This window comes from Xiphophorus couchianus, chromosome 6 (assembly GCF_001444195.1).
Source record: "Xiphophorus couchianus chromosome 6, X_couchianus-1.0, whole genome shotgun sequence".
Taxonomy (NCBI): Eukaryota; Metazoa; Chordata; class Actinopteri; order Cyprinodontiformes; family Poeciliidae; genus Xiphophorus; species Xiphophorus couchianus.
The window spans coordinates 17,750,668-17,766,846 of record NC_040233.1 but is presented as its reverse complement, the minus strand read 5'-3'; the positions used below and the strand labels follow the sequence as shown (position 1 = coordinate 17,766,846).

Below are 16,179 nucleotides of genomic sequence, written 5' to 3'. Positions count from 1 at the left end.
TGTAGTTTCCCAATTGCCACTATGCCACAAACTATGTTAAAAACATGTTATTTTTAAGTATTTTAAAAGATTTAACATGTAATGCTTTGACCTTGCATGGCCTTGTATTATTTTTAATACAAAATATAAAACTTGATTTTATGTTTTATTTTAGCATAATATTTAAGCTTTTTATAGCATTATTTTTTTTTCACTTTAGGTTTTTTATTTTAAGCTAATTGTTATGTTTCTTTACAGTGAAACAGATTGTGATAATATGATTGTTGTTTTAAGTGAGGTAGTATGTTCTACTACTTCAGTGATTCATAAAAATAACAATAAGAAAGCCAAATTTTTTGTAAGAAGTCTTTTGAAACACATCTGCCAGTAAACACAAAGCTTAAGATGCTTCTGTCCACGCTGTGTTGTCACAAAAGTGTTTTGGTATGGTTTAAAAGAATTAAACTTGTGTAAGACCTTCCAGGAACAGTAACCAATACACTGAGCAACAATCTATTTCCTAAATCCACAGGAACACAGTCTAAGTTAATATTCATTAATTAGACTGTGTTTAAAAAATTTCTGTATTCAATGCACACATTTTGTTTTAGTTCTTTGATTTACAGACTCGGCATAATGTCAAAAGGTGTCCACATCATCATGAACATCTCCTGAGTGAGTAATTGAGACCACGTATATCAATTACAAGGTGACTGGTAGGGGAGAGAAGAGGGGTTATCATTAGCAGAGGCTGGTGCTGGCCTTTGGTAGTTCCAGTAATTACCTCACAGAGGGTGGTGCTTGCCTTCCCACTGCTTTTCCCACACTGCACTGCAGGCTCAGAATTCCTGTCGGCCCCAGACCTGCAATCTCCTTGGTTTTAGACAGCAAATTACTGACAAGTCCCATTCTTCTCAGCACTGTAATTGCTTTTTAGTGCTGTTTTTATTGAGGCAACCCTAACCCTCTTGTCCTTCCCTCAATAAAGCCGAGTGAGGGAGGGGGCGAGGGGTTAATATAGATGACATTAGTCCCTAATTGGAAGGTCTAGAACCTTCAAGATGTTTCATACATCTCAGGTCATTTTCTAGGATTTTGGAAGATTTTTCTGTATCACATTCTTCCATTTAAAATGTTTAATAAAGTATACGTTGGCTTCAATATTCCATGAAAGGAGAGAGATTGAGGATTGGGATACTGTGATATAAGTCCCTATATATTAGGCTTACAATTTCTTACTTTCTGGAAATAATTGGTGACCACAGCAACACAAACTGCAAGTGAAGAAAACATCTTGAGATTTATACAGATCCTTAGCATCCTCACATATATTAAACTTGTTTCCTTTTTCTTCATATAGTCACTTTCCTTTTGTTCACTGCAGGGATGAATTCTCAACGTTCCAGAGACGGACAACCAAACAGTTGCTATTTGAAATGAGGAGAGAAAAAGAAGAAAGAATGGAAAATGGCCGAGGGATTAAAGGATCTAACCAAGATAAAGGGATAGGAGGTTCTTGGTGTGATCCAGTTTGGTTGGAAAGATGCAAGGACTTAACAAGGATTTGGGACTTTAGAATGCATTGTGGCATTATGTCCATGTTGTGCAGAATCAACTAAATTGTGTAGTATATTGTGTCTTTCACAAAACCTATATGTCGTTCATCCTGACTTTACAAGCAAGTTAACACAGTCTTTTAAAAAGCTTTTCAATGAATCTAAGTGGCTGCATTCCCATTGACTTAAAAATTGCACAAATTGGAATTACAAAATTAAATTTGCTCATTAATTTTAAAAAAAAAACTCATGTTTTTTTGATAAAACGTTTTTGCACTAGGATGATGTGGTTTTTCGGTTGCATTGAAATTAGTGCATTTTGTAAAATGTAAATTTTCACATCACATGAATTCTTTGATCAACAACTGCACAGTAGTAATGGCGGAAAATACAAAGAAGACGACAAAAACTGATGAGAGGGTGATGGCGCAGCATGTTTTTAAATAACTTATTGTGTGAACAAACTCATTCACACTTGATTTTAATTGTGTTTCTTATTTAATAGAAACACCACAAGTACAAAAATGTGTTTTGCACATATTTGTAATGGCAATGCAGCTAGTGAATGTTGCATTCTGGATGATTTAAGCAATTAAAACAACTCTTACTCCAAACTCAGGAGCAATCTCTTCTGGAAATGTAGTATTACTATCTACCAATATAGCCTAATATCTCAATGAAGTACATTTTGAAAGATAGTTCAGAATTCCTGAAATGAGTTTCTGTGAAAATATCAATACCAAGACCTGTAAATGTCATAATACTGTTAGTTTAGATGAGGAATAAAAGTTATTCAGATGAGCCTTTTGTTTTAACTGATTTTAGCAAGATGAAAACTTTTATATCTCTAGGAATGTGACTGCATCCGGACTAAGAGCAGCAAAATACCTTGAAGCAACAACTTGCAATTGACTCGGGCAATGACCTTATTCATCTTTGCCCGCGTGTGTCCATCTCACTGTCACTCTAAGCAGGTTTACACCTCTGTCCCTGTCAAGAGTGTCAAATAGCTTGTCCGAGGCCTTCAGTGAAGCATGATGACAGGCCCTCTAATGCATTACAGCACAAGTGCCATATCTTCCCCGCCTCAGGGCAGACAGGTGCACAGTTGAATGAGACACACAGGCCAAACATGCAAACAAACACCCTTATGTATACACTTGATCAAAACAAAGACTTGACAAATGAGTTATTTGTTATAGGAACTGCATACTAATTAAATGTACATTTATTTTCATAAGAGAAGTGAATAAATAGAAAGTCAAGGGCTTTGAGCTAAATATGTTTAGTTTCAATGCTGCATTGTTTAAACACATTAATTCATTCAGTAGGTTAAAAGTATTTTTGGTGACCAGGACAACTGAGTCATTTTGCCCCCTTGCCACTTTATAGCAACCCTTTCATACCCAATCCTACTTTTATTTTTATTCTCTTTTCACTTCTAACATTTCTTTCAGCTAAATTTAGCTTTCATACAGACGGGGGGGTTTCCATTCCTTGATTTTTATGATGTTTAAACCTGTAAATATATTTTTTTTCTCTTTCTAATTTATTATTTTTGCATGTTAAATTATTCACATAAATTATGATAAAATATGTAATTTAGGTGTGTTATATTTTTGTTTGTTTTGAAAAAGAACAAAGAAAGATCTTTCCTGCCAACAGCCATCACAATCTACAATAACTTTTTGAAGAATCTGAATTACTATGAATTACAACATTTAATTTCTCTTTGGGTTCAATCAAGTATTTTTGTATGCATTGTATTGTGTTGTATTGGAAAATCTAGGTTTTTCCTGGTCAGCCAGTTGTCCCTCTCATCTTATGAAATATGAAACATTATGACCCCTGTTTAAACTCAAATAACTAGGAACAACCTCCTGCTGTTAGATGTTTTATTAGAGTAATTTAACTATGTTTAATAAAACCGTAGTTATTAAATTTTTCTTACACTTGACTTTCTTCTCCCCATCTACTTGAGCCAGCTCCTCTGGGGATTTCTCGGCTGGCCTGTGAAAGCCAGCCGAGAAATATAGTTTCTACAGCATGTCCTGGGTCTTCCTCTGGGTTTCCTCCTGGTGGGACATGGTACACCTCACCAGGGAGGCCCTCTGGAGTGTTATCAAGTAGAGCCTAAAGTGCACACTAGTTTTCTGGTTTGTGCATTTTTGGCACAAACCAGAATGCCACTTATCATCTACTGGCATTGTTAATATGTAGTTAATATGTAGTTGTTAACTTGTGCGGATTTTCTGCAAATCATAAAGGTGCTACATCGAAAAAGGACACAATGACCTGGACATGGCAGTGTTCAGTTGCCTCTGAATACTGCCATCTCAAGTGGCCGTTTATAATCACTCTCACAATGTCTTATATGTCTCGATGTTGCAGAAATAAGTTTAAATTGCGATACAAAGAATTCAGTTTCAACAACAAAAGTAAAAACTCTGAAATCCTGACATGGACATGACTTTTTTCTTAAGGATGCAATATGTTTTAGTGTAGTCTTGTCCCAAAAAGGGCAAGAGGTTTGCACTATCTTTGAAGCCTCTTCCATTGGGATATGGATTAAAACAGAGAACATGGGAGGGACAACTCATAAAAACCTGTATGCATAACAAACATGAATCAACTTCAATACAACCCTCTAAAAGAAAGAAGAAAGTCTTTCAAAGAAATACCTTTATCCTCTCTATTGTTTCATCTTGAAATGGCTCACCATCAGAGCCTTGGAGGAAGCCTAAGGTGAGATTCAAGAGTAGCATATGTGGACTCAGATTTTACACCAGTCAAAGTGCTATTCTTAGTTCATTGGCCGTGATGAAATATCCGGTTCAGTGAGGGTCATGAAAGGATGGTGGGAATCTGAAGAGCTGGACCCTGGTAACCTCACGAAGAACCAAGTCATCCTTCAGGAAATCCAGCACTCTGGCATGGATGATTTGTTCAATGTGTGCACTTACACCTTGCCAGTATACCCACATCCTCCAAGCCAGCGATTCCCAGACCTAATACACCATCCCTCCCTCACCAGAGGGCCCCATGTTCATTCTGAAGAACTACGTCTTTTAGAAGCTTGTCTCAACCATCTGTCACGGATGTCCCAGGAAATCTACCCATCGACACCAATGGCTTGCATAAATAAAGTGCCAGTTGTGATTGGACAGATGAAAGAATTACAAATGAAAAGTAATATTTCTGTCAAACTATAGCACAAACTTGGAGCTCAAGCTGAAATTATAGGTCTGTAAAAATTATAATTTGACATACTAGGTGGATTAGACATATTTGATGTTAATGAAGGTGTTTTTGTCAAATTTGATGGTCTCCAATCTCAGTATTTTATTTCCATGTTATATTTCACCTGTAAAACAATTTGACGATGCTCATACAACTAATTCCATTATTCTGTGTTGTCAAAATACTAGGCAACCTTCATGTCGTAACACAAAAGCAAACATTTCTGAACGTATCCAGGGCGGAGTGCAAAATTTTATGTAAATCCCCTTAACGACCTTTTCAGGGCGCCGACAATCACCATACAAAGGTGACTGGCAGGCGACACTGGTGCACATTTATCCTTTTGCCCCAGCCCGTCTTTCTCTACAGCGCCCCCTGCTGTGAGAGGCGTGGGGTAGGGTGCCCAATGGCACTTGTTGCCAATGGAAGAAGCCAGCATGGACCCTCTCATGGCAGCGATACAGGTCGTTGCAATAATGTTCGGTTTGTTTCCCGCTTCACACCACCTTTGGGATTTGGCCCGCCCGATAATCCAGTACATGAGACGCAGAGGGAGGTATCCCATGCTTGTCCATCCGAGTTCCAGCCTTGTTTAGCCCAAACCCGCTCCTTTGTATGACTCACACAACTGTCTATTGGTTGTCAAAGGGGCCATTTCATAATATGCTTCCATTACCACAATTATTAAGATTACTTAAGCCATAAAATACAAACCAAAAATACGAAATTGATTGTTCAACTACATGTAATAATTTATGAAACTACCTGAGAATATGTTACCGATGAATAAAAAACTTGTTCACAGACACACACTCTTTTTCTAAGGCACTGTTTGACACAGACGCACACACACCAGCGTTCCCAAGCCCCTGACTGAGTGTTTTTATCCTTGCTAGGCCTTGTCTCAGAGGGGAGTCAGGCCCCTACTGAGACCTTATCCACTTCCTGCTGCAAAGCCTGGTTTGCCCCTTGGCAGCCCTCTTCCATTCAGAAACTTGTTTTAATACCCATTAACCATAAATTATCTTGCTATAAGTAACTAAGAAATAATGAAAATACATTGTGGTTGATGATGTAGGTAACTTTCACATGGGCTGAAATGCACATGAAAGATGATTTTTCTCCTAGAAGACGGACACTGCTTTGAAAGAACTTCCAAGAGTTTTACTGTAGCCGTCTCCCCTGAGGATGTGCCCCCCAGGTGGGCATAAGAGTTCCAGGAGTGACATTTTACCAGAATAAAGAATAGATTAAAAAAATAAACCAAGAAAAAAGAAAGAATAGGATGAACATGTCATTGTTCTTGCGTTTGTGTATGTGTTGGGGAAAAAGTTGTTAGGCGTGTACCATCACCAGCGGTGCCATCAAAATTAGTTTGTGTGTGTGCTTTCAGAGGGGTGTGTGTGTGATATATACACCCCCCTACTGTCCTATTTCCAGTCGTCTGTTCACACATAACAACTGTCAGTATCCAGCGAGATATGAAGCCGAAAACAAGGATGACGAAGAGCAACGCTCAGTTGGATATTACCGTTGGGTTTGACACGGACTATGGTGGATTTAGCATCACCTTAAGGACCTTTTGTACCTTTTGCATTTTCTATGGTAGGTGCATATGCTATGATGTTGTCCATCCAGTGAACTCAGTGGGTTGTCTTGTAAAACTTTGTTTTTTTATTTTTTATTGGGATTCAGCTTGCTCATCCAAGAATATAAGAATCTTATATTGCAAGACAAGGTTTAAAAGCAAATTTGTTTTCAACTTGCATATATCTTTCTTTTTATGGATTTTACATTTTTTTTGCTAGGGAATACATATGTGAATTGGCTATGGTCAGCAGCTAAAGATAGAGCATTTAGAAATTAAGACTTGAGAAACAGAAAAATAAATAAGAGATGCATTTGTGTTGTTGCAACCCAGCATGCAGCTGTACTGAGCTCTTGCTTTTATATTTAATATGCCAGAGAGATGTTTGCTTATCTGATGTGAATGGAACAGAGCATTGCCTATGTGAAACCAGACCACAGTGGAATTTGATAGGAACAGTGTAGCTTTTATACTCTGTACATGAATAAAGATTTAATTTTTGAAGTGATACAGTTTTTTTTTTTACCAGTTTTTTTTTTGTTTGATTATTCTAGCTGTTTCCTAACCCATCTATTTGTTTTCTATTCCCGCTTAACCCATGCTGTCACGGACTTCCAGCAGTTGTGGGGCAAGAGGCAGGGCAAAGTTCTTACAAAATCATGCCCACAGGAAAATTGTCTCATAACTAATGTAGTTCAAAGTGCAGATGCAAGGAGAAAGAGTGGATGTTTTGTCATCTAAACCATAAGAAAGCTGTATAATTACATTTATTTGATAAGACTAAAAAAATCTTTGTTCTCAAAAAAACTGATGAACCAAAATTAGTTGAACCACGAACTGAAACACTGTTGGATGCATCTGTAGGCGAGTAAACTTTTAGGAAGCAGATGAGCGGTTGGCCTTTGTAATGTGAATTTGTTTGCACTTCATAATGTGAATTTGTAGAAAATGGGACCTTCTAGGAGGTCCCATTTTCTAGAAGGTACAAACTCTCTGTTTTGTTTTCTTGTGAAGAAAACCAAACAGAGAGTGGAAATATTATGTGAAAATGTTATTCACTTTGGGGAGAAATATAAAGTTGATGGGTCAAACATAGTGGTGTGGATCACTGAAGCATGTGTGCAGATATGTTGTCCATTTGGGAGACTTAAACAAAAAATTATAAGTTGTATGAAATATGTGGGCCTTTTCTGACAGTACCCTTTCATTTGACACCCAATGCTGTCAAAGGAGGGTATTTCAGCTTTGAACTGAAGTTAATCTTGTGACAGATTTTAAGAATATAATCTCTGCCTTTATATATCAGACTTTTAATGTATAAGCCTTTATGCTGGTTTCAACCCATTTCTCCTGTGCTTTTCATGACATCCTAGAAACCAGATGTTGGTGAGATCTCAATCTGCATGTTTTGTCTACACTGCACTGTCTGTTATAAAGTCGTTAGTTGGGTCATGACTTCATCACCTCTCTGGTCTTTTACCACTGCAAATACCAAAATGATCAGAAAAGTCAGGTGAGCGATTGTACCTAGATTCACTTGAAAAGACCATAAGGTCATGCAACAGCTCAAAACCCTAAAATAGTTTTTCATTAGATCTTGATGAACTTGCAACACCTACTGTTCCCTTGTTGTGATTTTTAAAACTATTTTGTGTCTAGGTTATTTTAGCTGTTTTTTTATTTGTTTGTGGTTTTGGGGGTGGGAGGGTTGTTTTCTGCATGTATAATACAAGGCTATTTAAATAAATTTGACTTGAATCAGAAGTCATTCCTGGTTGAAGGTCACTCTGGGTAAGCCCCTCCTACCACCATATTACAATTCTTCAGTGTTAGGTGGTCTTCCAGTTTTCCACAGTCACCTTGGTGCATTTCTCAGATCAAAACTGAATTTGTCAGAGATACTTGTTCAATCATCAAGTCATTGTGTCATTTGTGCATATCAAAAAAGCAGTTTCTCATTTCTTTGAACAGGTAGAAAATTATTCTGTACATTCATGCAAGGCAAAAGAAATTAACTTAATCTATGGTGGTCTGCGAAACAGACCTAGAATGATTTAGGTTAAAATGTTTGAGCAAATTGCAATCTAGTTGGAAATATGCAAACCAAAAAGACAAAAAAAAAAAACAGGAAAACCAACAAACCCTGCTGTTTGTGACTCTACATGAAACTAAATTATTGTTGCAATAATTACCATTCACTCATTTAAAAGTACAGCAGGTGCTGAAAGCAATCTTTCAGCTATTCAGCAGTGCAAAACCACAAATTATTGTTGAAGAGTGAGATGGCATTATGCGCCTTCCCTGTGTGGTCCCTCAGCCTTCTCCCCTCCTGCTGCTCTCCTCGGGCCTTCTCCCCTCCTGCTGCCCCCTCTGCTGGGGTTAGTGGGCATAGTTGACCCTGGTTAAAATTCAACTTTCTCAACAATATCATGGTTAGTCATGTCCTTAGGGGCCTGGTTGTGCAGGGAAATGATACTCAAGTTGCAAAATTTTAAAGATAGATATCTTAAGTTACCCAAACAAGATTAAGAATCTCTCTCTTGAGGGTGTAAAAATAATTCTGACATTGAAATGTAATGTTGACTTTATTTAAGCAAACATAGGACAGCCATGAGAAATAGTTCAAACTGATGATTTTTAGTGACTGTATTGTGCTGCCTAGTTTTATAAATAGCCATGAAGGCATTTGGGAGCTGAAGTGACCCATTTCTGTTGTTATCAAATTATCAGTTTCTATTGTTTCTTAGCTTGTATATTCAGTTGCTTAGCATCTCAAGAGCTACGTTGTTGCTGTAATAACTTAGTGCAGCAGGTCTGAACCGCAAAGACATCAGTATAACATCCTTACCCTTTTACTATAGATCCATGAAGTGAATAGCATTTGGTTTGATAGTGATTTACTCAAATTGGGGTTTTCCTTTATGTCATAATTTATTGATATTATTTTTTACATTTTCTTCAGCTTAATGAGAAATATCCAACACAATATACACATACATACCACCTGCAAATTGATTTCCAGTGCTAATAACAGAAAATTTGGCATTCTATAGTGGATTTATGAGATTTCAAAAAACATTATTTTAAATGCTGGAAAAAGCTTTATATACCTGGCATTTCTTTTGTTGCTCTCCATTTTACTACTTTACTAATTCATTAATAGACACTGCACAACATGTCTTCATAATCATGGAGAACTCAAAAATAAATGAGTGTTCAATTGGCCCAGATCTGAGAAAAATATGATAATCCTGGATAACTATATGATAATTTAGAAGAATAGAAGAATATCCAGTTGCTTGAAAGCAAAATATAAAGAAATTCTTAGGATAATTTAAAAGGTTTGCATTTCATAGTATATATTATGCTACAGGTGATCAAATCATTGAAAGTAGCATAACTACTGCTGTGCACTCTTAAACATGCCACATTTCCACATAAAACACTCTATTACTCATCCTTATTATTACAGATGGTGCCTTTTGAATGAAGCACTTACAACAAGATTGAAAGAATCTTAAGAATGTAAAAGAATGAGTCTTTAGTTTATATCACATCAGTCCAAATAAAAATAGCGCCGGTTCAGAAAAGTATTGTGCTTTTTTTCATTATTAATTTGCCATGATTATGTTGCAGTTTTGGATGCATCCAATGCGAAGCTTTAGAGTTTGTCTAGCAGCTGTGGAAGAATAAATTAATGAATTAAGTAATGATGGAACCATTGTTAATGACATGATGACAAAGTTTAGCAACCATAACATAAAGACTTCCTGCCTAGTATTAAGTAAGAACACTTAGTCTCCATTCTGAAATCTGGAGGTGTCCTGTGGTTTCTGCAACCTTGACATTAGGAAATAATGGCATCATTGTGGATTAGGATCACTTCCTAAAAATGTAATCAAGAACAATATGTTTGGTATTCTAGGTCAGGCAATAACTTCATAATATTTAATATGTTGAGTCATTCACAGGCATCTGTTACAGAGGAACCTCAGCTCTACATTTTGGAGCTGACCACAAAAAAAGTGAAGTATTATTGCAATATTGGAGAAATAAGTGAGTAATGGGGCCACAAACAATATTTTGAGTGGTGGAATACACTGAATTATTCTGCATCTGCTATCCTCCAATTTTTTAGAGAAAATTTGGAGAGATGTGGCTGGTAGTGCTCCTGGAGCCACTGTGTGAAATGGAAGGTGTTGAATCTTTTACTAAATATTGAAAAACATATATAACTAAAAATAGTAAGAAGAAGAAAACAAAACCGAATTTTGACGTTTTTGATAACAATCACATTATTTTTTCAACATCAAGAATTGCTTTAGGCTTTTATTAACTTGCACCAGTTTAAACCTTTTGTAATAGGCATCAAGACTTGTTAAAGTTAGAACTCTTAAAGAGAAACAGATGAATTGGAAGTTAATAACACATAAGGGTTTACTTCTGTAAATGTCTGAAGTCAATTTCCCCTGTTGGTTGACTACTTCATGAATAGGGTGTGCGAAACAGTATATTTTCTAAAAAAATAAAAATAAAATAAAAAAACAAATTCAATTATAACTCTACAGTTACTGTTTGAATAAATAACACTGGCCTTTACAAATATGATCTGTGGCATTCTAATTACTTTAATCAATCCATATTGAACTTGCTTAGGAAATAAAATAAAATAAAATAAGGATGTTCACATGACACTTAATGTCTTTTTAGGTTCGACCTAAAAAAGCTGACAGTAAAAGATGGATTCCACCGAGATGCACTGCAGAATGACACATAAAATCAGCTTTACAATATGGATGATCAGATGGTCCCTATGTCCACAAATATAATCTTGCACAAACACAATTTTGGTCAATATTTCTCACTTAAAATAGTATACAAGGTGCCTTGTACTGTATGTTTGACAGTAACATTTAAGCCTGAATTTGAATAATAAACCTTAGGTTTAGTTTTTCTGTTTTAGCTTTAGTACTTGATTTTTTTGTTTGTTTGTTTGTTTCCATATTTCAAAGGTGCATTTAAATTTGGCAAATAAATCTACACAGTTTCCCTCTAGGAGAAACGTATTCAGATTCAATTTCCTACCTGTAGCAGAAAAACCTTTTCCCTCTTCAACATGTGCGTGCGGTTCTCTCTTCGACCACAGGGGGCGATGTCTCCCGGTCTGTGATCGCTGAAGTTTTACAGGAACCTCTGACGTGTCAAATCATCGCCATTTTCCTGTGAAGGAGGAAACGCCTTAAGGGAAGAAAACATATCGAGCGAGTGAGTTGAAACAATTTATAACAAAACTAAATGTTTAACCTTCTGTAAAATCTTACCATGGGCTGTAGTTATGTAGGCAGACATGTTTGTACAAGCTAAATAAAGCTGCTTCACGTGTTTGCGGTATCAACACATTCACAAGCAGAGTAACTTACTGCTAGGAGAGCTAGTTTCTCTCGACGATGCTGTCCTTAGCTTCGTATTTTCCCCTCACATATTATATGCTAGGTTGTTGTTAAAATATATAATAGGGTGAATTGTTTAAAATACCATCTAGTTGGCGTGCTGCTTTTGGCGTTATTGTACCGCAGCATGCTATTGTGGATGTTTGTTTCAACTTTTCGCACCGCACCCTGAACAGTCAGCTGTAAAAGCTGCTGCAGCCTCCGTGGCTTCTTGGATGGGAATCCATAAATGGCCCCAAGTGACATAATTCCCACGAAGCAAATACTACTGTAAATGTTTTGGATTGTCAGCTTGCATCCATGTTAAGAATAACCTCGATAAAATGTATTGCATAATTATTATTATTATTTTTAATGCTAACTATGTAGGACTATTTAAAGAGCAGTTTAAGCAAAACTTTAGTGGAACCATTCACTATATGTATAGTCTGTACAATAACTTACTCTGAAATAAATTAAGAAATTACTAACACCATTGGTGTATTTTTTTAATTTGATGTGTCATGAAGAAGTAGGATGATCACATACAATGGTGTGAAAGTGTTTTTCCCCTTCCTGGTTTCCTATTTTTTGGCTTGTTTGTCACACTTCAGTATTTCAGAACATCAAACCAATTTAAATATTAGTCAAAGACAACACATGTCAACACAAAGCTCAGTTTTTAAATAAAGGTGTTTTATTATTAAAGGAGGAAAAAATCCAAACCTACATGGCTCTGTGTGAAAACGTGATGGCCCCCTAACCTAATAACTAGTTCGGGCACTCTTACCAGTAACAGCTGCATTCAGTTATTCTTGATAACTTGTAATGAGTCATTTTCAGTGCCATAGAGGAATTTTTGCCCAACTCATCTTTGCAGAATTGTAATTTAGCCACATTGAAGCGTTTTTGTGCATGGGTGAACTTTTTAAGGTCATGCTACAGCATACCAATAGAATTTGGATCAGAACTTTGAGTAGGCCTGTGTGGTACACAGCAGAATTCATGATTTCATTTAACACAACCAGTCTTTCTGGCCTTGAATCAACACAACAGCCCCAGACAATCACACTACCACCAACACATTTTACTCTTGGTATGATATTATTCTTTTTTTCTGGAATGAAGGTTTGGATAATTTTTTCTCACGCAATATTAAACACTTTTACTTAAAAACTGAATTTTGTGTTTACTCGTATTATCTTTGACTTTATTACTGAAGTGTGACAAACATGCAAAAAAAATGTAAATCAGGAAGGGTATCAACACTTTTTTCACACCAGAATAATAAATTAAATGAAACAAAATCAAAGCAATATCTTATTGTTTAGATGGCTGGAGATTGTAATTAGGTAAGAATTCATATCCTTATCTTTTCCTGTGTGCAAAGGTTGTTTATCCAAGAGTCTTATAAAAAAGTATACTGTAAATGTTTTATTCCACTAACAACATGAATGAATAAAGTGTTGCAAATTACATTTATTTAGCTTGTATTAAACTTTTATATCTTGGGTATCCAATAACTGTGTGTGTGGGTTTTTTTTTTTATCTTAATAATTTCAATTAGTTTTACTTTTTCTTTTTCACTGAACAGTTTGTTTGGAAACAGCTGACTTTGAGATTTCTATGTCTGATAAAAGCACCAATTGGAGATTGGTGCTGCCAATATTGCATTAGAGATATAGATTGCTACATTTACTCTGTTCAGATGGGTGTGGAAAAATTGTTGCTGTTTTACAGTGAGTGGGTACATAATCACCACAAGAGAAAAATATTTCAGACTTGTCAGCATTCGTAAACACAAAGCAAATTTTAAGAATTTTATTTCAATAAATCAAGATATTTTGTCTACATTATCAAAGCTTCTCATGGTACTAAATGGAGCAGCAATTTGGTGATTCATTGTTCATCAATTGTTTCTGTTTATCCTCAGATTTGGCAGATTTATCGCACCGTTTTTGTCCTGAAGTGATTTTTTCTCCCATCACCGGCAGCCATGGGGAATATGTTTGCGGGGCTCTTTAAAATGTTTGGGAAGAAGGAGATGCGGATACTAATGGTCGGCTTGGATGCTGCAGGAAAGACAACTATTTTGTACAAGCTTAAACTTGGAGAGATTGTGACAACCATTCCAACAATAGGTGGGTCAATAGGTGCTAAGCTTGTGCTTAGCACATAGCTGGACAGAATGCTATTTGAGGTGTGTTTTGTCTGGCTGCTAAAACTTGTTGCTTAAAATGCCTTTTTTTTTTTTTTTTTTTTGCTTTCTTCCTTAGGTTTCAATGTAGAGACGGTAGAGTATAAGAACATCAGTTTCACAGTATGGGATGTTGGTGGTCAAGACAAAATCCGACCACTGTGGCGTCATTATTTTCAGAACACACAGGGTAATTTTTGATCAGTTTTATATATCATTGTTAGACCAACTGCTTTAGAAAAATCCTCATCACTCTTTTCTGTCTTTTTTATATATATATATTATATTTAGGTCTGATTTTTGTCGTGGATAGCAATGACAGGGAGCGATGTGCTGAGGCTCGGGAAGAGCTCTTGAGGATGTTGGCTGAAGACGAACTGCGCGATGCTGTGCTTTTAGTGTTTGCTAACAAACAAGTAAGTAGCGAAAGCCTTAAAAACATGAATACCATTTTCTTTGTTAGCCCCCTCTTTTTCTCTTTTTTTTCTGGGTGCTAGCTTTTAAAATATTTCTCCCTGATTTGCTTGCAGGACCTTCCAAATGCCATGAATGCTGCAGAGTTGACAGACAAGTTGAACCTTCACTCCCTGCGTAACAGAAACTGGTACATCCAGGCAACTTGTGCCACTACTGGAGACGGTCTCTATGAAGGACTTGACTGGCTGTCTAATCAGCTCAAAAACCATTAATGGCTAGAGCATTTAAAAAATACTCTGTTCCACCCAATCCCTCATGTTTTCTCCTTTCTAAATAAAACTGAATCAACCCCATACTGGAAACCATCCCTCTACTCAGCTTTGATCTCCTATACAGAGGCCAGTGGTGGGGTTTATCTAATCTTGTAAAGCTTTTGTTAGTACATTTATTTTATGTAAATATAAATAATTTTCGGTAATAGGGATCTTATTGCACTGACTTTTCTTGGCTGTTGGGTGGCTTTAACTTTGACAAAGAAATTAAGAGAAGAAATTTACCAGAATATTTTGGCCCCAGAAACTCAACACAATCAAATGGTCTCAGTTAGGTAATATAAGGACTGATCAGTGGGGAGGGAGAGTGTGATGAAATAAACCGAATTATAGTGATGCACTACTTGAAACTGCTGCAGTAACATGTAACAAATCTTGAATTTAAACAGAACACTGGCATTAATCGTTTGTACTGACATTGCTCTTGTCTGTGAACACTCACCAGCTTTTTGTAAAAAATTTGATGGAAGTGAACATACTGCAGTGATCGCACACTATCTGTATAATGGTGTTAGGTCGGCACTGGATCGGTTTTGATTTTTCTATTTAGGAGTCTCAGGTTGATCATATGTAGCTTTTTCAGAGCAGGCATGTCTACTGGGTGTTTATATCTTTACCCAGAGGAGAAACTCCTTGCCTACTGCGTTCGTATCCCATTAACTCTATAATCATTTATCTGTGAGTGTACTGTATGAAATATATTGAGCTGTTTGGTGCCATAGTTTAAGGTTTTAGGCAGCTGATCGCATGCTTGATTCTTCTCAGTTTGGGGAAATAGCATTTTGAAAGCGATACCAAAATCAGCGGCATCAAAGTGCTACCATATTTGATGTAAACAAAAAGCCAAACAAATGCCTTTATTTTTCCAAGATTTGTCTTACAAAATGTTGGTGTTTCCTTCTTTTGTTGGTGCATTATGTTCTTTTTGATTTTTAATTGCCTAAATGTTCTGATATTGCAATAAGTCTGTCGATGTTAATGTTTGTCGAGATTTGTGGAGGGTTGGGGTCACATTGCAATAAAAGTGACCGGCTACAAAATGATTCTGGAGTTTTATTGTACTACACATTCAAAACTGAATTGTAAAGCTTTCAATAACTGTCACTTAAATAATTGCATATTCAGTCATTTTTTGTGAAATAGGATTCTTAGCTGAACAGTGTTTATTATTTTTATTTAGGAGATATGAGTTACCCTAATTTCCTTAAAATCCAGAAAACCAACTGTTGTTAAATGGATTCAAGCAATGTATAATTTGATCTTGGCTTAAATACAGCTCTGTGAGTGCCTCAGAGGTTTGTTAGAATAATTTGGGGGTAAAGGCATCAAGAAGACCAAGGAAAATGAAAATGGATAGAAAATGTGAACTCCAAACCTGCTGAGGCATGAACATCCGACTAAACTGAGAGGCCAGGGAAGAAGGGCATCAAGCACTTGGCTT

The 16,179-nt window shown here is 36.4% G+C and overlaps 1 protein-coding gene across 1 annotated transcript; it reads left to right on the top strand.

Annotated features, from left to right (window-relative positions):
• Nucleotides 1-11,502: 11,502 nt before the first annotated feature.
• arf1 (ADP-ribosylation factor 1) lies at nucleotides 11,503-15,781 on the top strand. The gene is made up of 5 exons (XM_028020568.1): nucleotides 11,503-11,628; nucleotides 13,726-13,933; nucleotides 14,069-14,179; nucleotides 14,281-14,405; nucleotides 14,520-15,781. The coding sequence occupies exons 2-5, from the start codon at nucleotides 13,789-13,791 to the stop codon at nucleotides 14,676-14,678; spliced, it is 540 nt and encodes a 179-aa protein (XP_027876369.1). The 5' UTR covers nucleotides 11,503-11,628; nucleotides 13,726-13,788; the 3' UTR covers nucleotides 14,679-15,781.
• The last annotated feature ends 398 nt before the right edge of the window (nucleotides 15,782-16,179 follow it).

Bases quoted from the DNA above. Each gene is read 5' to 3' on its own strand.
- arf1 (XM_028020568.1), top strand. From the start codon at position 13,789: ATGGGGAATATGTTTGCGGGGCTCTTTAAAATGTTTGGGAAGAAGGAG. The intron at 13,934-14,068 runs GTGGGTCAATAG...TTTCTTCCTTAG, and splicing joins GACAACCATTCCAACAATAG to GTTTCAATGTAGAGACGGTA. The intron at 14,406-14,519 runs GTAAGTAGCGAA...ATTTGCTTGCAG, and splicing joins TAGTGTTTGCTAACAAACAA to GACCTTCCAAATGCCATGAA.